Source organism: Artibeus jamaicensis, unplaced genomic scaffold (assembly GCF_021234435.1).
Source record: "Artibeus jamaicensis isolate MK-2021 breed Jamaican fruit bat unplaced genomic scaffold, CSHL_Jam_final scaffold_537, whole genome shotgun sequence".
Lineage (NCBI taxonomy): Eukaryota > Metazoa > Chordata > Mammalia > Chiroptera > Phyllostomidae > Artibeus > Artibeus jamaicensis.
Window position 1 is genome coordinate 41,522,647 of NW_026522047.1, and position 24,656 is coordinate 41,547,302.

Genomic DNA, 24,656 nt, shown 5'->3' on the forward strand with positions numbered 1-24,656 from the left:
GGGGCAGGGAAGGGGCACAGTCCGGTGGCATTTTGGATGAGAACTTGTTGTGAGTGAGATGGGAGGCGGGAAGGGGGCAAGAGCTAGGGCAGAGGGCATGGTGAGGAGTGGGGGCAGGAAATCAATTGGGGGGATTCAGGGAGGAGGGAGGAGTTGTCCCTGTTTTGGGGACAGGTGGATGATGGGACTGTCACAGAGGTGGTGGCCCAAGAGTTGGAACAGGATCTAAGGGAAGACTCAGACTGGTTTGCCAACCCCCCAATCCAAGAAGCCTGGTGGCTCAGTCGGGGTGCTCTGAAAATCAAGAGGAAGGGGCTGGGGCTGGGGGGCCAAAGTGAGGCCCGAAAACAGGTTGCTGGATTTAATGCAGGGAGATTGTCCAGGTGGGGGAGACACAGGTCCTCAGATGGCCTGGGGAACAAGTCCAAGAGAAAGTAGAGATAGATCCTTCTGGAAGGTTGGCTTTGCAGGGAGAGAGACACACATGGAGAAAGAGACAGAGACAGTGGCAGGCACGCGCACGCGCACACATGCACATACACCCAGAGAAGGCCCAGACCCCTGAGGAACCGGCCGCTATAGAGGAGGGGCCAGCTGGAGCCCCACTGTCCTGTGAGGGCGGGGTGGGGTCAGGAGGCTGGGGAGGCCGCAGATGTCCTGAGCCCAGGCTGGAGGGGCGGCTAGTGCTTCCTGGTTCCTTGCAGGCCGCAACTACCCCAACTATAAGGCACGCTTTGGGCTCTGTGGCCAGGGGGAGCCAGCCAGGCCTAAGGGGCAGGCAGGTAATTCCCCTAATTACTTCATCCCTTCAAAACGTTAAAAAGCTGCTCAGTTCTCAGGCCCCAATTAGCTAATTGGCCCCACCAGTTAAGAAGCCACAGGCGAGGAGGGATCTGAGTCAGGTGCAGGAGGCTTTCAAGATTTAGCAGGATGTGGCTGAAGGTGCAGACGCTGTGTCAGCTTAGAGGGCCGGATTAGGGGCAGGATGGGGCCGGACCCAAAGACAGGCGGCCCCTCCGGCTCTATCAGTCGGCAGGGCGGCTGTGTGTGTATGCACACACGCAGGCCACTGCTGCTCCAGCCTCCAGTTTCTCCCCCAGAAGGAATCACTGAACCCCTTCAGGTGCTGTGGGAAAACTGAGGCCAGGATGTGGGTCAGGCTTCAGGAGGTCACTGTGACCTTTGGGCATTTGTCTAGCTCAGGGCCATTTCAGGCAGGGTGGGTCAGCAGAGGTGATAGGGTGTGCTCAGGCCTGGTGTCCCCTCCCCAGCTTGGGAGGCCCTGTCGTTCCTTAAACGACAGCATCCAGCCTGGCCCAAGACCCCCTCCAGACACTCTGGAGGCTGCCAGGAGAACACTATGGACTGAGATGGGGTGGCTGAGTCACAGCACCAGCTCTGCACTTGGCCCCTCACTTACTCCCCTCTCTGGGCCCTTCCACCCCCCATCCCGCCTCACCAAGGTGCCTGATAGTAGAGGAGATCCGTGAGCCCAAGTAGGGGAACCAGCCCCACTGGTTTGCCTGAGGCTGCCCCCCGGGCCACACAGCTAGGGGGCAAGTGGGAATTCAAACCTGGCAGCAAGCCCAGAGCCCAGCCCCCCTCACCCAATTGGACAAGAGGGGAGGAGCCTTGGAACAGGCTGTTCAGGGGGCTTTTATTTTTTTAATCCTCACTCGAAGATATGTGCGTTGACCTTTTTTTTGAAAGAGAAAGGCAGAGGGAAACACCGCTGTGAGAAACACCCATTGGCTGCCTCCCTTATGTACTGACCAGGGATCGAACCCATAAGCTTTTGGTGCAGAAGATGATGCTCCAACCAAGTGAATCACTTGGTCAGAGCTCAGCTGGCTTTTCTTGAGTCTCCTCTGGAGTCACTGGGTCAGGCTGTTGGGCTGTGACAGCTGGAGAATGTGGTGGCCACACTGGAACATCCCCCACAGGGACACAGCTGCAGCGGCAGAGCCTCCCTGGGCTCCAGTGCACCTGCTCTGAGGGACAAGTCTCCCATAGTCCTTTGTGTCTGGGACCCCAAGGGTTGGGCACCCACCCAGAGGTTGAAACTTTGAGGATTGAATGTGGCACCCACAGTGGACCAAAGTGGGGACCTGTGGGTGATGGCAGTGGGTGCACAGATGGCTGTGGCCCCTGGCCTGGAGTCTCCGCTCCATTCCATGGGTCTGCATCCCCACAGTGGCTGCCACTGGGTTGCGGCTGGGCAGACGACTGGCAGGTGGACTGTCCAGAACTGGATGATGGAGGACAGTGTGCACCCCCTGGCTGAGAGGGTGTTGGGGGTCGCAGAGAGAGACTCAGATGCCCACAGTTCTTGGGACCAGTCTTTATCGATGTACTAATCCTTCTCCCCAGGTCTGTGGTGGCCAGGGACTGCCCTAAGCCCCCCAGGAGGGCCTGCTTTGTGCTGTGAGCCAGGTGGGCAGCTTGCTGGCCCTGACCCTCCTTAGGCCTGCCTGTGTCCCCACCCTGAGCCCCCTACTCTCTTGATCTTCTGGGGCCCGTGGCCCACCAGGCAGTGTCAAGACTCTTGGCCACAGGGCAAGGTGGGGCCATCAGCATCCTGCCTTTCAACATGGCCAGTGGCACCCACGCTGCGCAGCTCCCGGGCCAGCTTCTCAGCCAGTTTTCGAAAAGGTGGCCGGCGGGTGGGCTCCGCCTCCCAGCAGCTGTTCATGAGCGTGTGGACAGCGCCCGGGCAGTCCTCTGGGGGTTCCATGCGATACCCCTTCTCCACAGCCTCTGTCACCTCCTTCAGCGACTGTGGGCAGAGAGCACACCAGTGAGGGCTGGGGTTCAGCACCACCGTCCCAGACGCAGTGCCTCCCCCACCCAGACCATGCTCACCATCTTGGGGTATGGAGCACGGCCATACGAGAAGACCTCCCAGAGCAGCACCCCGAAACTCCAGACATCGGACTTGCTGGAGAATTTCTGTGGGGCCCAAGACCAGGGTAAGGAGGGACCCTTCAGGGTTTCGGCTCCAGTCCCTGATTCCTCCAGAAAGTCCCCCCTGGATTGTCCTTCACTCTGGTCCCTTCCTAGCAGACTCCAACCCCCAAGTCTGTGCCCCCTCGACTGGGTGGAGCTCAGACTCATGGAAGGAAGGAGGTCGGCTATTCTTGCCCTCAGCACTCAGTCCAGAAATGGGGGAACTGAGGCCCAGACAGGGTCACACACAGGAGAGAGAAGATGGGCACCAAAAAGAACAACTACGGGCCAAGTACTCACTGGGGAGGCAGAGCCATTTCCTTTGGAGGTTCAGAGAGGCCAAGACACATGCCCAGGATCACACAGTGGAGCTGAGGCTCCAAGGTCCCTGGGGACAGAGGGGCACTCACCCCATGTTTGAGCGCCTCGGGCGCCGTCCACTTGACTGGCAGCCGGCTGGAGTCTAGCCCCTTCCGCTCAGCTTTTGCCAGGCCAAAGTCGCTGACCTTGGCCACCAGGTCCTCAGAAATGAGGATGTTACGGGCAGCAAGGTCTCGATGCACCAGCTTCTTGCTCTCCAGGTACTCCATGCCCTCGGCCACGTGCCTGGGGAGGGGGAGGGGCACAGGGGCTCCGGTGGCCAGGTCAAAAACTCCCAAGGCCAGACTCCTTTTTGCTCTGTGCCTTGGTTTCCCCTTGACCTTGGAAAGTTTCCTCCCTGCCCTCCAAGGGCCGTACTCACAGGGAAAACTGCAGAAGCTGTGGGGTGTTCACAAGGGCCCGGCCCCGAGTCCGTAGAAAGTTCACCAGGTTGCCCTGCGGCAGTGGGGGACATGGGACTAGGGTTTGAGGCTTCTTGGCGGCCCCCCAGGCCCTGCCTGCACCCCAGCCCCACCATACCTTGCTCACATGCTCCATGACGATGTAGAGCCCCTGGTGCAGAATCACACCCAGCAGACGCACCAGGTTCTTATGCTGCATCTTCCTGCGGGGGACAGGTGGGGGTGAAGGCACAGCCAGAACCTCCCGCCCCAGTGCTGCTGACCCCCACCAAGGACTCACGTCATGACTGCTGTCTCATCCAGGAAGGCCTGGGCCGTCACATCGCACTTGATGTTCTTCACGGCCACCTTCTGGCCCAGGTACTCGCCCTGCAGGACCGCTGCGGGGTGGGATGCGGACCAGGACGCAGCAGAGATGGGGACAGTCACGGGGACATACCCACTCACACCCCCATGTACACTAGCTCCAGGCCTGTGTCCCCCAGCCCTGGAAACCCCCTTGCCCATACAAGCTCCAAACCCCTGATCAAAGAAAATCTAGGGGTCTATAAACTCTGGTCTAGGGCCAAATCCAGTCCAATCATGTTTTTTGGCAAGGCCCATGAGCTCAGAGTGATTTTTACTTTTTTTTTTAAAATTCTCACCTGAGGGTTTAAGAGAGAGAGGAAGGGAGAGAAACATCAATTGGCTACCTCCCATATGTGCCCCAACCAAGGCTTGAACCTGCGACCTAGGTATGTGCCCTGACTGGGAATGGAACCTTCAGCCCTTTGGTGTACGGTACGATGCTCCAAAGAAATGAGCTACCCGGCAGGGTGGTTTTATATTCTTAAATGGCTTTTTAAAAAAAATCAAAAGCTCCCTGGCTGGTGTGGCTCAGGGGATGGAATACTGTCCTATGAACCAAAGGGTCACCAGTTTGATTCCCAGTCAGGGCACATGCCTGGGTGTGGGCCAGGTCCCCAGTGGGGGCCGTGTGAGAGGCAACCACACATTGATGTTTCTCTTCTTTTCTTTCTCCCTCCCTTCCCCTCTCTCTAAAAATAAACAAATAAAATCTAAAATAAATCAAAAGAATGTTATTTCATGACACATGAAAATTATAGAAAATACAAAACCTGGTGCCCACTGATAAAGTTCTGTTGCCATGAAGCCACGCCCATTGGTTTCCCAGTTGCCTGTGGCTGCTTTTCTGTTACACACACAACTGAGTGACGTGACAGACTGGCCTATAAGGCCAAAAATATTTGCACTTTGGCCCCTTACAGAGAAAGACAGCAGATCTGAGCCCCAGAACCTTCCAGAATAATGATTTTAGGAAATGGCATTCCAAGCAGAGACCAGTATGTGCAAGAGCCTAAAGTGTGAGGGACTCACGTCGGCTGGACGCCCACCTGAGTTAATTCGCTCCTCATGACAGCTGTTGTCAACCCCTTTCCCAGAGCAGGAAACTGAGACTCAGAGAGTGGAATGGTTTGTCTTCAGCCGCCCAGCAAGTAGGTATTAAATGTGAATGTGAATTCATCTCAGTGGTTCCAAATCCTGAACGCCCCACCTCCTTCAGCCGTCCCCAGCGTACGCCCCCACTCACCTCCAAACTCCCCCTCTCCGATCTGTGCTCCCAAGGTCAAATACTGCAGGTTCAGTAACCAGCCAGCTGCGAGGCAAAGACCTGGTCAGAGGGGTAACAGGCTTTCCCAGCCCCTCCCATCCAGGGTACCACCTGGAGAGACCAGGTGGTGTCTCCCACAGCACCCAGCTGCGGGCACACATTTGGAGGCCGCTGTTCCCAGCCACAGTCCAAGGGCATGTCTGAGGCACCTCGCTCCTCAGACCGGTTATCATCCGGTGGAAGGCAACACAGCCTACCCTTAGGGGCTGTGTGTCTCTTCTACCTGGAGACTGCGTCCCTCCAATTCCCCGAGGGCTCTTCCTTTTACAATGCTTTACCTCTGGCCTCCCAGGGACATACACACAGAAAAAAAAAAAAAAAAAAAACCCAGACATAGAGATCAGTAAACCTCCTGGAATCTTTAGAAAATTTCCAGTACTCTATGTATGTCATAATCTGCTCGGCCTCCCTGACCCCCTGTCTCAAGCAGGCCAGTGTTCTGCCCCGCCTTCCCCTCTAGCAGGCTCTGGAGGCCTCTTCCCTTTCTAAATCAGGAACCCTTAGGCACAGTCAGGCAAGGTGACGCTGGCCTCCACCCAGGTGCCATCCCCAAGGTGTCCAGGTTTTCCCAGGACGAACACATGCTTCCAAAGAGACAGCCAGAATCATCAGGTTCAAAAGACTGTGGGGATGGCTAAGGTTGGGGACCTTTGCTTCAGGACTTCAGTACTGATGACTTCACTACGAGGAGGCGGGAAAAGCCTTTCGGGTGAAATGAACAGAATACACAACAGACTGGACACATTAGAGGAAATGAGTCACAACCAGGGGGGTTTGTGAATGGAGGAGGGACCGTGTAGATACGGAAGGAAAGAAGTTCTCAGCCACAAGGGGAAGTTCTGGAAGGCATCGGAGCTGCAGGGTCTTTCTTCTTAATGCAGGGTAGCAATGTGGGGGGTTTTCAGGTAGCAGGTTGCCTCTGGGGGCACAGGAGCAGGGTCAGGAGGAAGGGGAACTGCCCCCCTGGAAGGAGGTGGTCTGACGGGAGGGTCTGAGGCCAGGCTGGAAGGCAGCATGAAGGGATGTGGGAGGGTGGGGGTTCGAGGTTCGAGGTTTGGCCAGGTTTCCAGCTCAGGGGACAGGGCAGATGGTGGGGACAAGGGAGAAGCAGCAGGTGTGGCAATCCACTCAATTTGGGGCTGATTGGCATCTATGGGTGTCCCCTGCCTGACCCAGGGGCTGCCTGGGCCTTCCACTACAGCGCCAGGCACTGTGCCAGGCACAGGTGCTGTGGCCTCGGCCCTGTGCCAAGGCCTGGGCGCTCCCTCCTTGGGTGGGGCAAATGTGGGCAGAGAGGGCGCAGACGCCTACCCTTGGCCAGCTCCTCCTCTGCCGATTTGGTCCCCTGCTTCCTCTTGGGTTTCCCGAGTTTCGTGCAGATGGCCCCCTTGTCCTTGCTGTAATGCTGCAGGGTAGGGTGGGCAGAGTGGCTGTGAGTCGGACCCCTTTAAGCAGGGGCACCCTCGCATCTTGTCCCCTTCCTGGGGGTGGGCTCTGGATGAGGTGGACATGAGCTTGTAAGGAGAGGGGTTTGGTTCCCTCAGGATGCATTGGGCTGGTTTCCCTGAGAATGGGAAAGGATGGGGGCCACCTCTGGATTGCTGTCAACTTGGAGGTCCCTGGAGGAGCTACCCAGTCCTTGCAGGTGGGACCTGGAGGGCTCCGACCAGCTCTATGGTGGGTGGTCCATGGGGACCAGCTCCTTTTCCGCAGTGGGGAGCCTGTGGCCCTGTGGGTCCCTATGTCATTACAGCTGGGATGGGGTGGGGCCTGGGGGACAAGCAGCTCCAGGGTCCAGGGTCTAGGTGCACCTCCACCATATCCATGAGGTTGCAAAAGCAGATGGCCTCATCTATGGTCAGGTGGCCGTCGCGGTGCAGTACGCGGTAGTGGAACACTTCTTGCAGGAAGCTCACGCACAGCACGTAGTCGCCAGGATGCCGCACTGACTCGCGCACCAGGAACAGCCCATCCTCCGGCGGCTGCAGCAGCTGCACCGCTTCGTGGCCCGAGATCTTCCCATGGAACCACCTGCAGTGGCAGGAGGGTGGGTTGGGCCCAGCTGGCCAAGCCCTCCTGAACCCCCATCTCAGTGCTCACCCCACAACGCACGGCATGAGGCTGAGTTTGGAGTCAGCTGAGAGGGCTTCGCGTTCCCGAAGCGCGCCAGCCGCCAACAGCCCCTCCTGCCCACTGGTGTGGTGCTTGGCTCGATACCAGCTCTTGCTCTGCCAGGGAGGGAGCCAGGGGTCAGTATGGTGGGAGGGCGGGTTATTCCTGGAAGAGTCCCATCCCCAAACACACCTAGGCCCTCAGGTCACAGCTCACCTCACAAGCCTCCAGGATGGTGACCACGTCGCCCTTGCGGAAGGCCAGCTCTCCAGGCTTTGGGCGCGTGTGCTCACACTTGGTGATGCATTGGGTGCCTGGGGCCCAGCGCCTCTGGGTGGGAGGCATGGGGGAGAGGGCCAAAGGAGGCATGAAGGAGGTGCCCTCCCCCAGAGAGAGATTGGACAGACAGAGAAAACACAAGGAAGGTGGAGAAGAGGAGAGAAGACAAGGAAGGGAGCAGCCAGCAGGGATACATTGGTCACAAACAGAACACACTCAAACAGGTCAGGAAAAAAAGGTGAAAGAGATCCAACACCGAGTGACAGAGAAAGACTGGAAGACACCAGCTAAAGGGGACCTGGGTCAGAGAATTACACACCCCCCACCCATGGAGCCCAGGCCCTGTGGGTGTGGACTGAGCTGAGGAAGGGCCAAGGACCCAGGAACCCAGGCTGGAGGTACTCACTGTGGGCATCCTGGCTGGATGGGCAGGGGTGCCCGGCGTGGAGAACACGAGGGCTCACCTGGGGGGGGAGGCAGAGACCAGCTGGAGATTCAGGCCAAGCCAGAGCCCTGGGGCCATCACCACCACCACCAGCCCAGGCCAGGCGGAGGCAAGAGCCAGGGGCAGCCCCAGGGGGAGTCCCAGACACTGGTTCTCCAGGCCCTTTGGGAAGGTGGCCTTTCCCCGGGGAGTTCCTTCAAAGCCATGAAACATCAGTGAGAAAACCACGGAGCCCAGCCCCACCGCTGTTCCCCAAGGGAAACTGAGGACAGAAAGGGACACAGAGCAAGTGGTCACAGGCTGGGGAGGGGGACACCTGGCTCAGGCCCCAGTAGCCCACATGGTGAATGGGGAGCTTGGTGCCACCTAATCAAGCCTTGTTCTTCCTCTTTTTGGTGAGTAGGCAGGAGCAAGACGAATACAGAATGACTCAAGGTCATCCCCAAGAAACTCTGGCCCTGCGGTGGGACGGTGCCGCCCTGCTGTGCTCATCTGGCTGGCTAGCTGAACCTTCCCCCCTCACCCCACCCCACCAGAGGACGGACACACGAGACCCCCATTGCTGCTTGGGCGGGGACTTTTCCACCCCCACATCCCCACTGACCCCACCACAGGTGGCTGGGCAGTGGGACTTGTTCCGGGGTGAGTCTCTGCCCCTTCGGTGTGCGTCCTTATAAATTCCCAGCCCTACATGTACGCACACACATACTGATCCATGTACACACGAGCACACAGAGAAACACATGGGACTTGGACACAGGTGGACACAGGTACCCACAGGCACGCAGGTATGCAAGCAAAGGCACGTCCCCCTAGAGATAGGTGTGCACACGCGTCTACAAGTGTGTACACACACACAGATGCTCAGACATCTGGAAACCTATCTGTCCACCCCCATCCCAACACATACAGAAGCACATTTGAACACCTGGGCGCCATACGCTGGACCACCCAGACACGAAGAGCTACATGCAGGGCCGGGCACACGCATCTCGGTCACACGCGCACATCCCTCCACGTGTACGCGCGAGTACACACACCCAGGCACTCGCAGACGTGCACACCTCCCACCCAGGAAAATACCCCCCACCCGCGCCTGAAAGCCTCTAACAGTCCCCACCCCAGCCTCATACCCGCCGCCACGCGTCCCGGACGCATATACTTCAGCGCACACCAGTTCCTCTCACGCAAGCCTGAGCCTCCCCGGAGCCCTCCGGTTCTCCACGCCCCGCGATCTCTCCCCACATCCCCACTGCCCGCTTACCTGTTCAGGGGGCGTCTCCGGGCCGCGCTCCGCACCCGCCCCCAGGAGGGCCCCCGCGCCCTGGCTGCGCACCCCGAGGCTGCCCCGTCTGCACAACTTGGAGCAAGTTCCTCCGTTTCCTCATTTTGGGCGGGGGGGGGGGGTGGTGTTGGGGTGGGGGAAGCAGGAGACGCCGCGGCCTGAAGGCCCTCGCGGGTCCTAGCGCCGGTCGCACTGCGGTGTGCTCTGCGCGCTGCCGCCAGCCCCTCCCTGCCCCGCCTCCGCAGTTCCCGGCCCTCCCGGGTGGGGAACCGGAGGTTCTCAGGGGTTTCTTGCCGCTTCCTGGCCTGGAGCCTCGGGGCGAGCACACGGCCCCCTGCCCATCCTGAGAAGCAGAGGCCTTGGAGCGTGGAGCAGGTGCCGCAGCATGCGAGGAAAGGGGGGTGCGCGAGTGAGCTGCCTGTCGGGGAGGTAAGCAAGCCGCAGAGCTCAGGCAACACAGTGGACCCTCTGACTCGGCATTCCAACGCCCTCGTTCACCTGCTCTGCCAACGGGGACTCATTTAACTAATCACCTGTTGCTGTAGAGGGCTGTTGGTGCCTGGTGCAGAGAAAGCACCCCCAAAATGTTCACCTCTGTGTCAGTATCATCATCATCATCATTAAGGGAAAGCTGGGGCTCCCAGGAATAAATCCTGTGGAGCTGAAGGTCTCCAGGTGGAGCAGCCTTCTGTTAGAAAGTAAATGTGGGGCCTGACGCAGGGTTAACCCAGCTGTGCCCTGGGCAGGACTGCCCCTCACTTGGCCTCCCTTTCATCCGCTGTAGGGCCAGGCAGCACTGTCCTCCTCAGAGGACAGCTGGATGAGCCCTGGATGGCCAGGGCACTGGGCACCAGCCCCTCAGCCCCAGCCCCAGCCCCAGGAAAGGATCATGTGGAACTGGAGGTGTCCACACGAGACCTCCGTGGCCTCCCTTACCGATCCTTCTAACGCAGGGATCCACTTGGTCAACGAGGAAGCTGACCTGGGGAGGGCAATGAACCAAGGTGCCCAGACGGCATCGGTCTTGTATTGACCTTCTGCTACCCCAAAAGGTTTAGGGGCTATGCTTCCAAAGCACCACAGGATTTCGGGGAACAGTGGCCCAGTTCTTAGAATCACAGAATATCCATATTGTGGAATATGATATGACAAAAACCAGGGAACTGTGTATTAAGGTGACAAAATCCACAGCTGTTGAAAACCACCGCCACCAGGGTGGGACACAGTGCAAACGGCATGATCCCAGTTTTGTTATATAGGAGAGGAGGAGAGAGTACATTGGTGGGGAAAGTTCCAGAAGGGAACCCTCCAACCGGCAGCGAGGTTGTCCCCAGCAAGAGAGGTGGGCCAGGAGAGAGGCTGGGAGAGTAGCCCTTTCCTGCCTGGCGGTGTGATTTATCAGTGGTGGTAGTGTGTGCACAGAGGGTCCTCTGGGGACATTCCTGCTGAGGAAGGGCCCCCTGTGCTCCACCAACCCCCTGAGAGTCCCAGGAGTCTCAGAACAGCTCCTCCAGGGACCTGTGGGACGCCCCCCCCCGCCCTCCCACTCGCCAGCATGGGGCTGGGATTCTGCAGTTGGCATTCCACCAGGTGATGAAGTCCCATCACACATGGCAAACCATGTTCGCTTGCCAGAAATAGGAATTGGACCTGAAGATAGCCAAAGTGGAAGCTCACAGCATCGTTAGGTTCTCACCAGAGCCTGCTGTGGCCTCAGCCCCAGCAGGAGCTGACATCTAAGAATTTAAGATGCCCTGGCACCCGGGGGACTCTCTTGGATGCAGTCAGAGAGACAGGAAGATGGGGCCGGCTTTCTCCCTCTGTGGATGGGTACTCAGTGTCTGAGTAAACCTGCATCCTGCCCAGGACCTTCGGGGGTCCTTGTCCCATGATCAGAGGGAGCAAAGGTGTTGAGACAGGGAAAGGAGAGACTTAAGGAGACAGCGTCAAATGCTGAGTTTTAAAGGGCTGGCCCCATGTACAGGAAGCCCTCCAGGCACCACCGAGCGGTGCCTAATTCTAAAGGGGTAGATTTGAGTTCATGGTTTATTTGGGTCAGAACTATGGAAGAGGTAAGCTGCTCATCCCTGGAGGCATCCAAGAACTGGCGGCTTTGAATTACAAAGACTTGATGGGTCTTCCAGTCCCCAGAGGTGGCAACACTAGTTTCTCCTGCCTGCTGCGAAGAGCTGGGGGACTCACCAGCTCTTGCTTGAAGCCACATCACTGGAGTAGGTGCCAGAATTCCCTAGTCCCGGGCTCCTCACCCTCCGTATTTCAATCCTGTCAATTTGATTCCAGAAATTCTTTGACCGTCCCTGGGCCACACAGCTGGTGCAGGATGGTGACGCAGCACCCCCCTCCCTCATCTTCAGGCTGCCTCCAGTTTTTCTCCTTGCTACCATTCACCTTCCACTTCGTCACTAAGGGAGGAAAATGTGACTGTGGTCCCTCCGTGCTCTAAATCCTCCCATAGCTCCCACGGCCTGCAGGACAGAGCCCAAAACACTCAGCCTGACATCCAGAGCTCTTCATGTTCAGGCTCCAGCTACCTCCGTGGCCTCGTCTGCTTCTGCTCCCACCAAGCACCCAATAGCCTGGCAGCTCCAAACCGCAGGAGTTTGTGTGCTTTTGCACTGTGGTCCTCTGCCCGGAATGCACTTCCCCCACGGGCTGGCATCTTCATCTCATGCTCCTGTGCCCCTCCCAACTGGCCTCACTTTTACAAAGCCTTTTCAGACACCCCCTACCCTTCTCGGAGCCAGACCTCACTTCTATGCCCTGAAAGGGTCTCTCGCTGGAGGTACTAGCTGTCCCGTCTCACTGTGTGATGGGGCAGGGGCCTGGCCTTGGTGACTGAACCCGTCAGCCTACCTGAGAAGGAGCCAACCTGGAGGAAGCAGAGCCGAGAAAGAGAGAGACTGAATCTTGCAGGAAGAATTCAAATCCTTGGATTTAGCCACCCCTGGAGTTCACTCCAGGCCTAATGTAGGAAGCCAGTTGTTGCTTTCTGATTGCTCAGGAGGGGGTTTCTGCCACTTGCGACCAAAACAATTCCTACCACTAAAATGGGTCCGGAGTGGGGTGTTGAAATGGACAGTCTCTCTGATGTGGAGTCTGGGAGTCAGATGAGGGAGATGAATTTCTTGGGTGTCCCTTCCATGAGCTGATAAATCTGCCTTCTGTGCACTACTAGATCAGGTGGTGTTGGTTTCTGTCACTTGCAACAGAGGAACCAGGAGGGACCCACCTTGTCCTTCACCTGAAGGCCTTTCTTTTGCTCACCCAAATCTCCCTGTTCTTCATGTTTTATCTATTTTGACTTTTGTGATATGCCTAACCCTCTGCTCTTCAAACTCCTGGAGATTTGGGGGGGGCAGTCCTCTCATTCTGAAAACTTTTAAAGAAATTTTATTGATTTGAGAAACATTGATTTGTTGTTGCATTTATTTATGCACTGATTGATTGATTTTTGTATGTGCCCCAGCCAGAGATTGTACCCACAACCTTAGCACATTGGGACAACCTTAGCACATTGGGGTAGCCTAACCAACTGAGCTACCTGGCCAGGGCCCAATTCTCTCCTTTCAGGACTGGAGCAGCTGCCACTCAGAGAGGCAAGGCTGCTTGCCTATGGCTGACTGGGACCAGATGTACAGGCCTGCGGACTCCTCCAATGGGGTAGTAAACTTCTCAAAGGCAGGACATATTTATTTATTTTCTTTAAGACTTTATTTATTTATTTTTAGAGAGAGAGGAATGGAAGGAGAAAGAGAGGGAAAGAAACATCAGTGTGTGGTTGCCTCTCTTGTGCCCCTTACTGGGGACCTCGCCTATGACCCAGGCATGTGCTCTGACTGGAAATCGAACTGGCAACGCTTTGGTTCACAGGACCATGCTCAATCTACTGAGCTACACCAGCCAGGGCGGCAGGACATATTTCTTATTCTTCTTTACAAATATGGATGAAAATCATTGTAGGCAATTAACAAAGGGAGTCATGTCACAGGCGCTTTACATTAATGCATCAGTTAAGATTAGGATTGGCTACAGGGCATGGAGAATACCAAGTGCTGGAGGCTTGAATTAGACAGAAATGAATGCTGTCTGAAAAAGGCAATCCTGGGAGTGTCAGGGCCCCGGCAGGTGCTGCTCTGCCTGGTTCACCACTGGAACATCCACCTCTTGATCGAAGATAACTGCTGGGGCTCCAGCCATCCCACCTCCATTCCAGCCAATAGAAAGCAGGAAGCTGGTAGAGAAGTTGGCAGGAGTTTGGCAGGAAGTTAGTACATCTCTCTTTTTTTTTTTTAATTTTATTTAGTTATTTTTCAAGTACAGTTTTTTGTCTATTTCTCCCAATACATCTCTTAATTTAAAGACTTTTCTAGCCAAATACAGAAGTAAAGAAAGCTGTGGTCTTTGCAACAGAGGCTAAAGAAGATAGGGAAGCAGGACTCCTGGCTTCCACTTTCTCAGAACTCTCAGGCTCACTCCCACCTCAAGGCCTTTGCATTAGCTCTGCCTTCTGCCTGGGACACTTACCCAGCAACTGCAGCAACCCTACACAATGTTCCAACCTGCTGACACTCCACATCCCCTCCTGTAGCTCCATAGAGCTGCCATGATCTGACAGAACATATATCGTACTTGTTTATCTTGTTTCCTGGCTGTGTACTCTGTAGAACACCAGCTCCCCAGTGTAGGGACTTTGGATGGTGTTCACTGCTGTATCTCAGTACCTGTCACATAGTAGACATGCAGAACATATTTTTTAAGCCAGTGAATATTGGAGGGGAAAGAATGAGCAGTGCCTATCACCTGTGAGGCAAGCACTCTCATGCCCATTTCACAGATAGGAAAGCTGAGGCTCAGAGAGTGCCAAGGCTCACCGTAGGTCACAAGACGTAAGTGGTCTGGGTTTTGAACCCAGGCCTATCCAGCTCCAGGGCCCATGTGCTGGTGCATCATAAGGTGTGGAGCACATGATAAACTCCCAAAGAGAATGTGTCCATAATCTTGCTTTCTGAATCTGGAAGGCAAGCAGGGCAGGGCAGCTGCAGCCAGATGTGGGAATGGCTCAGCTGGAGCACATGGCCAGATCAGACTGTCCCAATTAACACATCTTTAAATTTAGCTTTCTCTACCCTGCCAGGGGACTCAGGGATTCGGAGGAACTCTCCACTCTTTCGAGGAAAAATGCTGCATTACTAACTTTGCAACCAGAGCAGGCTGGATCATTCTCAACTTGTGGAACAAAGGGGGCCTGCAGGCATCCTGCAAAGGGTGCCGGAGGTGATCTGCTTTTGATGTCTGCTCTCCCCCCACACCCCTCAGCCAGCCTTCCTGGCACTGCGGGTGGAGCCAGGCACACCATTTCCTGGCCACGCTTGCAGGTGCAGGCTTGTGAGCTGGGTCCGGGTCACTTTCTGACGGACAACATTCCCATGGCACTGCCACTGTGTTTAGGATGAAATCCAAGGTCCTCACTGTGGCCACTGCCTGCCTGGTGTGGCCACAGCCACTGTCACCTCTCTGCTGTCAGCTCCCTTCACTTCCCTGGCTCACTTCTGGTCCTCGACTGCTCCAGGCACAGTCCAGCCTCAGGCCCTTTACAGGTGCTGTTTTCTCTTGTTACATCCTTTCCTCAGCTCCTCTCAAGGCTGGTCCCTTCTCAGCATTTCCACTCCACCAGGAGACCATTTCTGAGCACCCCTAGTGACCACCTGACATCCAGGCCCAAACCACTGCCCTGCCTCACTCCCCTTGAAGAACGTGTGCTCTGTGAGTGAGGGCGGGGGCCGCCCTGGTTTGGGCAATCATTTATCTCTAGAGCCTGGCACATAGTAGGCCATCACAGAACAAATGCATAGAAAGAGCAAAGGTCTAGGAAGGAGAGTGGAGGACCCACAAGGTGCCACAAGGCAAGACGTGTCTGCCAGAAGACATCCCCAGGCCCCTCCCTGGTCCTCTCCATCCTGTCTCCAGACCCTTGCCCTCTAACTCAAGAGCTGGCAGACACTCTTTGGGAAGGGCCCGGTGATCTCTCGCTGGGTGGCTCAACTCTGCTTTTGTAGTGCAAAAGCTCCCACAGATAACATGCCTGTGACAGGCGTGCTGTGTTCCAATCACACTTTGTTATGGATGCTCAAATTTGAACTCCGTGTACTTTCCACGTGCCATCTGATACCATGGTTCTTGATTTTTTCCAGCCACTTACAAATGTGAAGAACCATTTTTAGCTCACAGAATGCATAAAAACAGATGGTAAGTGGGCTGTAGTTTACTAACCTTTAGTCTCTCTGTCTTTATTTTCTTATGAATAGGCACACTTGAAAGTTTACTTGACCTTGTGGGTGCACCTCTCCCTGAGCGTGCGGCAAGCTCCCTAGTGCTCTTTTGACTGTGGTATATAAAGCTCCCTGACTTAGCAGTGAGCCCCTCAAGTGTATGTGTTTTCTTCTTATCAAAATTAATAATAGCAATTTTGTAGTGTTTTGCTGTGTACTTAAGACTGCTAAGCTTATAGAGCTGGTTTTTAAATATTTATTTGTTTATTTTTAGGGAGAGGAGAAGGGAGCATGAAAGAAAGGGACAGAAACACTGGTGTGTGAGAGATACAACGACTGGTCACCTCTTGCACAGCTGGGGGCCTGGCCCACAACCCAGGCCTGTGTCCTGGACTGAGAATCAAACCAGGGACCTTTCGGTTTGCAGGCCAGCGCCTAATCCATTGAGCCACACCAGCCAGGGATAGAACTGTTTTTAAACAAAGCATGCATGCTCCACTCCCAAAGGGCTACTATTGCTGCTTCTTTTAGCTATTTCTGTGGTATTGCTTCCATATTTCAAAAAATTAGTTTACAAATCTCTTGTCAGTTGGATGTTGCCCATTGACTTCCCACTTTTGAAGGCAGAGTATTCGCCCTCTTTGGTATATTGCTTTACCAATAATTTTAGCACAATTTTTGGCTAAATGAATATTTAGTGCTTATGTTATATGAAAGTATTGTTCACGTGGAGCAATGTACACTAAGAAACACTTATGTTCTAGGATTTATTTTTTTCCCTGGAGTTACTTGATTCCGTGTGTCTGCGACCCTTTCACCCCCAGCCTCCCCAGTGGAAACGACTTCTCCACTCCGGACTGGCTGTGCCCCGCGGGGGCCCTGGCCTCGCCTTCACTACGCAGGGATTCCTGGGGTGGAGCGCCTATTTCTTGAGTCCAGGCTCCCGGGAGTTTCTTGGTTTGTGCCCTTGTTTTGAGAGGTGCACCCCTTGAGCCTTCCACTCTCCTGTGAGATGGGTGGCTTGACTGAGGACAGCACACCGGGGGCTGGATGATCTCTCTCATGTCCTCCAGCTTCCGTCTCGGGCAGCTGGACATCTGAGGCTGTCCTGCTTCCTCATCCTCTGCTTCACACACATTTGTGTTTATTTTTCTCTCTCTCTCTCTCTCCCCGAAAGCTTGCAGAGTCTTCTCATTCTCCACATCCTGCACGTGGGCAGTGTGGTTTTGGGGGGTCTCTTTGCACACGTTGTGCTAAAGTCAGTGGGCCCTGTTGTGTCTTCCCCTCCCAGAGAACTTTCTTGAAGGATGCCTTCTTCCACTTCTGCTCTCTCTTTGTGGGACTCTCCTTTGTCACACGCAGGCACTTCCTGAATTGCTCTTTCAATTTCCTGGCCTGCATTTTTTTTTTCTTTTTGTCTTCTCATTCTTTTCCATCCAACCCTTCTGTTGACATTTTTTGACTTCCAGGTTTTTAATTTCCAGGGGCTCCCTCTGCTTCTTTGACTGTTCCTGGTCACAAGGCCGTTTAAAACATGCTTCCTGGCTTCTGTGTCTTGTCAGCTCTCGGAGGTGACATAATATGCACTGGGCCTTTCCTGGAATTGTTTTCTGTTGTCTCTTTCCTCCACGTTACTTCTGTCTCTCTCTTTGGGTTGTAGTCTTCATTGGCTAGTATGAATGTGTTTTTTTAACGATTTAATTTATTAATTTTAGACAGAAGGGAAGGGAGGCAGAGAGAGATATGAGAGAGAAACACCATTTGGCTGCCTTCTGTGCACATCCCAACTGGGGACCGAACCTGCCAGTGGGCTTGTGCCCCGACCAGCAATCGCATCAGAGACCTTTCACTTTGTGGGGCAACGTCCGACCGACTGAGCCACACTGCTCGGGGGTCACTGACTGGCATGTATGAGGGGAGTGCTACAGAGCCACAGGAAGCTCCTTGCCATGGGGGCGGCTCCCCCCAGGTGATGTTGGGGGGTTGGCCACTGTAGGGGATCCCCCAAACATTAGCTGCATCTGCAGGGCTTTTCTCATGGCCTGATGGCCATCGTTCTAGAAGCTGAGACGGGGAAGGCGTCTGGGGTCACTGTTCCATGGGTGACTTTTCCTTCAATCACCAGTTCTCGCCCTCGAGACTGCCCTCCACCATGCCCACGGCCCTGAGGCTGAGCCCTTCTCTGCAGCAAGAGTTGAAACTGCATTTTATTACTAAGTTCTCCCCACTGCTCTGTAAGGTTGGTGCTACTAGTTTTAATCTGCTTTTACAGAGTGTCGAGGAGGCAAAGTGAGCTGTCCTGACACCCCACAGCTGATACGTGCAAGGGCTAATCTGGGCCCAGGGCCCAAAGTCCCCCTCACCACATGAAGTAACAACTTCTGGTTCATCTCTGGTTTTCCCCAGGGAGGGTGGTGTTTGCTGATTGCATAGGGAACAATTCCCCACATCCCTATGGGGAAGACATATGAATGCCCACGGCACGTAACAGGTCTCCCACAAACACGGGTTGAGTGAATAAGAGAATGAAAGAACCGTAGTGGAGGAAATGTAAATGTCACAGAAGAAAACCTGTTAAAACTTATGTCCATGTGCAGAAAAGTAATTTTTAAAATGAGAAGGCACAGTCCTGCCTTGGGAGTGGTGCCTGGGGCCCCGTCCTTTGCAGTGGCAGGGAAACTGGCAGAACTCTCACGGGGCATCAGCTTCCACCCGGAGACCTCACATGCCTTCTGGAGTCACGCCTTCGAGGAGAAACTCCATGCTTGGGAGGGACGGAATCCCCACTGTTCAAGAACATTTTGCCACGTTATAATTGATAACTTTTGAAAACGATCGAAATGTCTGACAGGAGGGGAATGTTAAGCAAATCAGCATGTGTTCATTTGGTGAAATATTATGCAGCTATTAAAAATGACATCTCTTTATAGTAGCCAAAATAAGTCTGGCTTATTTTATGGAGCGTGATGCCCTCCAGGTTCATCCTGGGTGCAGCACAGGTCAGAACTTCCTCCTGTTTGAAGGCTGAGTGTTCCACTGTCTGGATGGACTGCCTTTTGCTGATCTGCTCATCTGTCAGTAGATGCTTGGGTTCTTTCCACCTCTAAGCTCTTGTGAATAATGCTGCTGAAAACATGCGTGAGCGAGTGTCTGTTTCCCAACACGTTTTATTTCTCCAAGCTTGGGCAGATACCAACAGGGTGCTACTCCCCCCCACCCCAGTCCTCCGGGGTTGCCCTCCCCACTTTGAGGAGAAACAGGTCCTCGGTGTGTGTGCTCAGCAGAGCCTTAGTCTACTTACCCACATCTTCTCAGCCCTGGAAGCCAAACTAACAAGAGAACCACGGAGAAGATGGAGCCAACATTTTCCCAAACAAGCTACTGGGACCAGCTGAGCCTTGGAGATGCTCCTGCTAACCAAGTGTGACTTATTTTTGGACCAGGGGACATGGTGTGTTTTCCTGGCTATCTTTCGGTGTTATCTGTGACTTTGCAGATGAAGCCAACAGATGTGCCCTTCCTTTTTTTGTCTTCCCGGGACTGCCTGCCAGGTTCAGCTCCAGCCCTGCCCACACACCTCACGTCATCTCGCCCACACGCAGGCTGCTGTCTCCTAGCAACCAGGCTCGCAGCTCGCATCCAGAAGCCCGAAGTCCTGCTCACTGTCTCAGGCTGCTTCTCCCCTCCTGGCAGTCAGGCTCCTCAGGAGCCCAGCACAGTGCCTTCCCTCGGGCCCGTCCTGGAGTCCTCTGGTGAGCGGAAAGAGGGCTGGGGAGATTAGGAAAGCCCACTCTTCAGGCTTTGAGCAAGCTTATCACCCAGACGTTTCATCCATCTGGACTGAATACACAGCTAGCCCACCACTTGATTTGCTGTCACGCAGCCTAATTTCATTGAATTATTTTTGGAGTTACTGTGGGGGCATATTTAATTTTCTGTCAACAGAACTGGTGTTAAACTACCTAGTGGCAAAGACAATATCCATCTTCCCCGGGAGCCAGGGAGGGACTGGTGAGCGGTGATGGGTGATGTGTTTTCCAGGAGCTGCCCCTGGCGGGATGTAAGGGAGGAAGTGAGTCTGCGAGTGTGCGTGCGGTGCACAGCGGCAGGACGCAGGGCTCTGCACACAGCTGCAGCTGTGACGCATGCCTGCCAAGCCTTGTCTGGGAGACAGAGACATTCTCCCATTCCCTCATGGCACTGCCACTGCCCTAACTGAAGCCTCTCACCCCAGCTGTCACAGTAATTTCTTGGGATGAGACAGAAACAAATGGTGTCTTCCTAACTGCCAGGAGGCAAATTCCTCTTATGAGAAGACCTGTGTTTGGGCATCTCAAGTATGGCTTCAAGCCTTTAACATATTTACTGAGCTACTACTATGTACTTGGTGTGTTCTAAACCTGGGGACAGTGTGGTGAGGTAGATCCATTTCCTGTCCACAGAAAATTCACATCCTGGGGAGGCAGATAAGTAATTTTTTTACATTCTTTTTTAATTTAAAAAATGTTTATTGATTTTAGAGAGAGAAGAAGGTAGAGAAACATCAATCTGTTGTTCCACTTATTGATGCATTCACTGGTTAACTCCTATATGTGCCCTGACCGGGGATGGAAGCTGCAACTTTGGTGTATCGGGACGATGCTCTAACCAACTGAACTACCGACCAGAGTAGATAATGGGTGATTTTAGTCAGTTATGTGGCAGGCTGAAGTGGTCAAGGAGGCCTCTCTGAGGAGGCAGCATGTGAGCTGAGACCTGAAGGCGGGGAGGAGTCGATGGCCACACGGGTCAGGGGAAGAGCTTACTACACAGTGGGAACAGCATGTGCAAAGGCCCTGGGGGCGGGAACGAGATTGGCTGGCCTAATGACAAGCAGTGACTGATGAGTCTGAAGTGGAGTTACTGAGGCAGAAAGTGGCAGATTGGTTCTTGTGGGGGCTTCTTTGGGACTCTGAGTTTTACCCGGAGCTCTTGCTGTGGGAGGGTTGAAGCAGCAGAGTGACAGTGTGGATGGAGCATAGAGGCGGGAGTTCCTCAGCACAAAGGAACCCAGGTGGTGGTAGTGGCCAGCCTGGGCAGCTGGGTCAATGGCATAGTCGCCCACCAGGATCAAAGGGAGAGAGCGGGCGTAGGGGTGAAGCTTCTCCCCCGTGAGGTGAAGGAGACCTGGACCCTGTCCCCATGCTTTGTCTGTGGGAGAAGTGCAGCAGCTGGAACACCCCTGCCCAGAGCCCTGAGAGCCCAGCAGGGTCCCCTGCGCCCTGAGCTAAGGACTGAATGGTCCCCATGAGAAGAAGCATTTATTCCCCTGACCTCCAAGTTTCCAGGTAGCTCTACACATCAGAGGTGAAGCTGCATAGAGGCCGTCCCTTAAACACAGACACAAAATCAAAGGAATCAAGTGACTCTAGACTGAGTTGGCATGAAGATGAGCTTTTCTCCTTTAATGCCAGCCAAGAAAACTGGTTGCCAAAAGGGAGGTTTGGACAGAGCAGGACAGGGGCTCCACAGGGGTACACCCATGTCCACCAGTGCCAGGGCACTGCACTAGGTACAGCCCCCAGACCTGCTCCTAAGAAGGGAGCCCTGGACTCACAAAGGCTGGACCTACGCAGGGAGGATAGAAGACAACAGGCAACGCCCAGGCCCAAATGAAATGTTACAGAGCAACTCCCCTGTAAGCAGAAGGCACTCGGTGGTCGGGGTGGGGCAGGAGTCTTGAAGTCAGGGCAGATTCAGGTCACAGCTGCTCCAGGGAGGGGGGTCGAGGGGCACTTAGCCCTGTCGCCCTCCCCACAGCAGGGATGGGAGAGGAGCCCAGCTGAGGCTCGGCAGACCCCGGGATGAGGGGCCATTTCCAGGCTGGTGAGTGGGGTGCTGTGTTTGGTGCAGGCTGGGCCCAGGTGTGCCCCTGGGACTGGCCCCCACCCCAACTCTCCCTAGCCTGCCTCCCAGGGCTAGCCTTCATGATGGCGAGTCCCGGATGGGCATGTCCTGGTGACTTTAAGTCCATGCATGTCTGGGGCAGCCACAGGAAGCAGGTTATAAATCCATACCTGTAGTATCCCCAGGTGAGTTTAAAAGTTAGCAAAAGAGCCAGGGCTCAAAGTCACTGTGCTAGAGCGTCAACACCTTCCACGCAGCACTGAGGACACTGAGCAGCTGCCCCACCCAGAGGTTTTCATCGCTGTGTGACGCAATTTCACTGCTGGTCAAAGCACAAGCACTTTCAAAGAAACCCGTGTGTGAGACATTACTGGGAAGGAGAACACAACCGTCCAACATCGGGGATACCGTGTCCACTCAGTGGCACGTCAGGACCCGCTGTGGGGGTGAGGCTACTCACACGGCCCCTCTCCACGGGGCTGGCCTGCTTCCTTGGGCCTCCCTCGGCCTCGCCCACCTCTTGCAGCCTCTTCCTGAAGCGCAGCCCTGGCCTGCTTTTGGGTGGTGGAAGGGGGTCCATGCCCAGGATCTTGTGGATCTGCCTAAAGGCCAACATGCGCAGGGCGTGCTGGGGACAGACAACAGGTCAGGACCCTCCTGCTTGTGCTCGGCTCACCCAGCCCCATGGCACGGTGACGCTCCGGTCCTCCTGTCCCTGACAATACTCTTCTAGCAACCGCCGAGCTCAGTCACCGTCAGGCCTGAAGAACTGCACAGGGAGCTGCTCGGCTGCTAAGGGCGGGACTTCCCCAGGACGCCCCAGGGACGCCAGAGCTTTCCTGCCTCACTGCAGGGACCCCAAATCCTGCATTGCCCAACTTGGCTCTGATCATAAGCAATTTGATTCTTTCCATTAAGATAATTTCTGAATGTTGGGCCCAATGTGATTTTTGTACCCCTGGGAGACTTTCTTATAAACTTAAAAACCAAAGGGAAACCACGGATGGGGCTGTTTTTTTTTGCTTGAGGCTGGCCAGCCACAAACTGGTATATTTACAGAACATGGGGCGGCGGGGGGAGGCGGGGGTAGTGCACCAAGGGCCGTCTGAGCCAGTGAGGCCCCAGGTCTGTGCCTCATCACTGTGGTGGCTTCAACTCTGAGCCAGGCTAGGTGTGCCCCCAGAAACAGTCCTGTGACCCTGGGCCACCCCCCCTCAGGCCCCCTATCGCTGCAGGGACAGGGAAAGGGAACCCCAGAACATTTCCTGGGACGCTGCATTGCTGAAAATGGGCTGGGACCAGGGCACTGCCCACTGCATGGCTGAGCTGGCCCCAAGTCGGGGAGCCGCAGGGGCCGGTGACCCTACCTGGGCGCTGGCTGTGATGTCTTCCCGCTCCTGGAGGGTCATGGGCCCGAGCACGTCCGTCTGGTCTCTTTCACAGGGATCCTGGAGCCCAGGCCCATCTTTGTGAGGCAAGATGGGGGTGGCAAAGAAGACAGAGCACCCTCATGAAAGACTGCCACCACCAGGGCCCTGAGAGGATTCGAGCATGGGGCCCCTCGGTACCCATGGCCACACCTGGGGGGCATGCCGCAGGCTGGCGCAGGCTCTCCCCTGGGGGCATCTCCCCTGGACCACCCCTCCTCTACCCCCACGAGCACACTCAGCAGAGCCCCTTTCTGCTGTTGCGGGTGTGTGCCTGAGCACGTAGCCATGTCACACCCAGGGTGTCTGTCTGTCACGCAGCACAGTACCATCCCAGGTCACTAAACTGCCCAGAAAACACCGTCTCTGTCCCTGCCACCTCCTGAGCACACAGTTCTTTTCTCTTCCCTTCTGCTATTGGGAGCCATGCCGTGGTGACCCTCTCCATACATAGCCCATTTTCTGAGTGTCTGCTGGTTTCCTTGTGAAATGCTCCCACCAAGGCCATCACCCAGTGACAGCCAGGGCCCCCAGACAAGGAGGGTTGCCATCACAGAATGAGTGCCAGGCCTACAGACGGGGGGTGGCTCCCCCCACCTGCTCTATCTGCACTGGACCCTTCCTCTCCTCTGTGGGTGAGTTCCGCTTGCCACTGAGCTGTTCCCGTCCCCCTGGGGGACGTGTGTGCACATCTGGGCCCCTCCTTCCATCCAGGTTGGATGCTGTTCTCGAGTGTTGGTAAGAGGCTCTCTCTGTACCTGAGTCTGCTACATGCCAAGTGTTGTGGGCTCCCTGCCGACATGGACTGACCTGTCAGGAACATCCCAGAGGCCACACACTCCAGCACCCGCCGCACGGCATCCCCTGGGCTCAAGGGCCCCTTGGCGCTGCTCACAGCCCTCTCCACCAGCAGCTCCATGGCCTGGGCCGGGCGGGGGTGGAAAGGGAGATGCTGTGCCATGGAGAAGCACGCCTGAGACAGCTCATCTCCTGCTGGCAGGGCTCTGGGGGGCTTGGCTGGAGGTCTCCAGGGGACCCCAGAATAGGTGGCCCCTCCCAGCTCTTTCTCTAATTCCCACCCACCCTTGAGTTCTACAGAGGGTGGTGGTCAGTGAGGCTTTACCACCTCCTGGTATAGCCACGGGCAGGTTTCTTCAATCTCTAACCCTCAGTTTCCCCATTGGCAAAATCCCATCAATCGTTAACACCAAAAACTAGTGCTTTAAGGGTTAAAAGAAACTTGTTCTCTGTGACCCATGGTGCATTTAGCCTGGGTCACAATGACTCCACAAGGGCCACAATGACTCTGGCTTACCCAGGTATGCCTCCTCCTTCAAGGAGCCACCCAGTCCAGGGGGTTGCAAGGGCAGGGGACCTGTGCTAGTAACTCAGCAGGAGGCTGGCCCCTGTGCTGTCTGTGGTGCGGGGGTGCTAAGAGCAACGGCCCCTGGACGCTGGGCAGGAGGCAGAGGTCCTGGTGGGTCCTGGAACCCTTGGTTTTGGAGATGGCCCTCATGAGTAAGGCCCAGGGT

General features: G+C 55.3%; 2 protein-coding genes across 3 annotated transcripts in view; both read right to left on the reverse strand.

Annotated features, from left to right (window-relative positions):
* Window positions 1-1,640: 1,640 nt before the first annotated feature.
* MATK (megakaryocyte-associated tyrosine kinase) lies at window positions 1,641-9,623 on the reverse strand. 2 transcript variants are annotated; one of them, XM_037165290.2, is made up of 13 exons: window positions 9,501-9,623; window positions 8,198-8,255; window positions 7,729-7,842; window positions 7,513-7,628; window positions 7,212-7,431; window positions 6,712-6,805; window positions 5,320-5,385; window positions 4,009-4,108; window positions 3,847-3,931; window positions 3,689-3,762; window positions 3,357-3,552; window positions 2,863-2,949; window positions 1,641-2,776 (listed from the first exon to the last, which is right to left on the reverse strand). In XM_037165290.2, exons 2-13 carry the CDS (start codon window positions 8,204-8,206, stop codon window positions 2,537-2,539), a joined length of 1,401 nt encoding a protein of 466 aa, XP_037021185.1. In that variant the 5' UTR covers window positions 8,207-8,255; window positions 9,501-9,623; the 3' UTR covers window positions 1,641-2,536. The 2 variants fall into 2 exon arrangements, with proteins under 2 accessions (XP_037021185.1, XP_037021186.1); XM_037165291.2 differs by lacking the exon at window positions 9,501-9,623 and adding an exon at window positions 9,370-9,397.
* Window positions 9,624-21,130: 11,507 nt separating this feature from the next.
* Window positions 21,131-24,656, reverse strand: part of ZFR2 (zinc finger RNA binding protein 2) — a 40,495-nt gene continuing 36,969 nt past the window's right edge. The window contains exons 17-19 of the mRNA XM_037165289.2: window positions 23,935-24,046; window positions 23,065-23,162; window positions 21,131-22,325 (exon numbers count right to left, since the gene is read on the reverse strand). Of these exons, the coding sequence (XP_037021184.2) occupies window positions 22,065-22,325; window positions 23,065-23,162; window positions 23,935-24,046 (471 nt within the window). The 3' untranslated portion in view covers window positions 21,131-22,064. The remainder of the gene's footprint in view (window positions 22,326-23,064; window positions 23,163-23,934; window positions 24,047-24,656) is intronic.

Bases quoted from the DNA above. Each gene is read 5' to 3' on its own strand.
- MATK (XM_037165290.2), bottom strand. The intron at 7,432-7,512 runs GTGCGTTGTGGG...CTGCCACTGCAG, and splicing joins TCCAAACTCAGCCTCATGCC to GTGGTTCCATGGGAAGATCT. The intron at 2,777-2,862 runs GTGAGCATGGTC...CTCTGCCCACAG, and splicing joins GTGCTCCATACCCCAAGATG to TCGCTGAAGGAGGTGACAGA.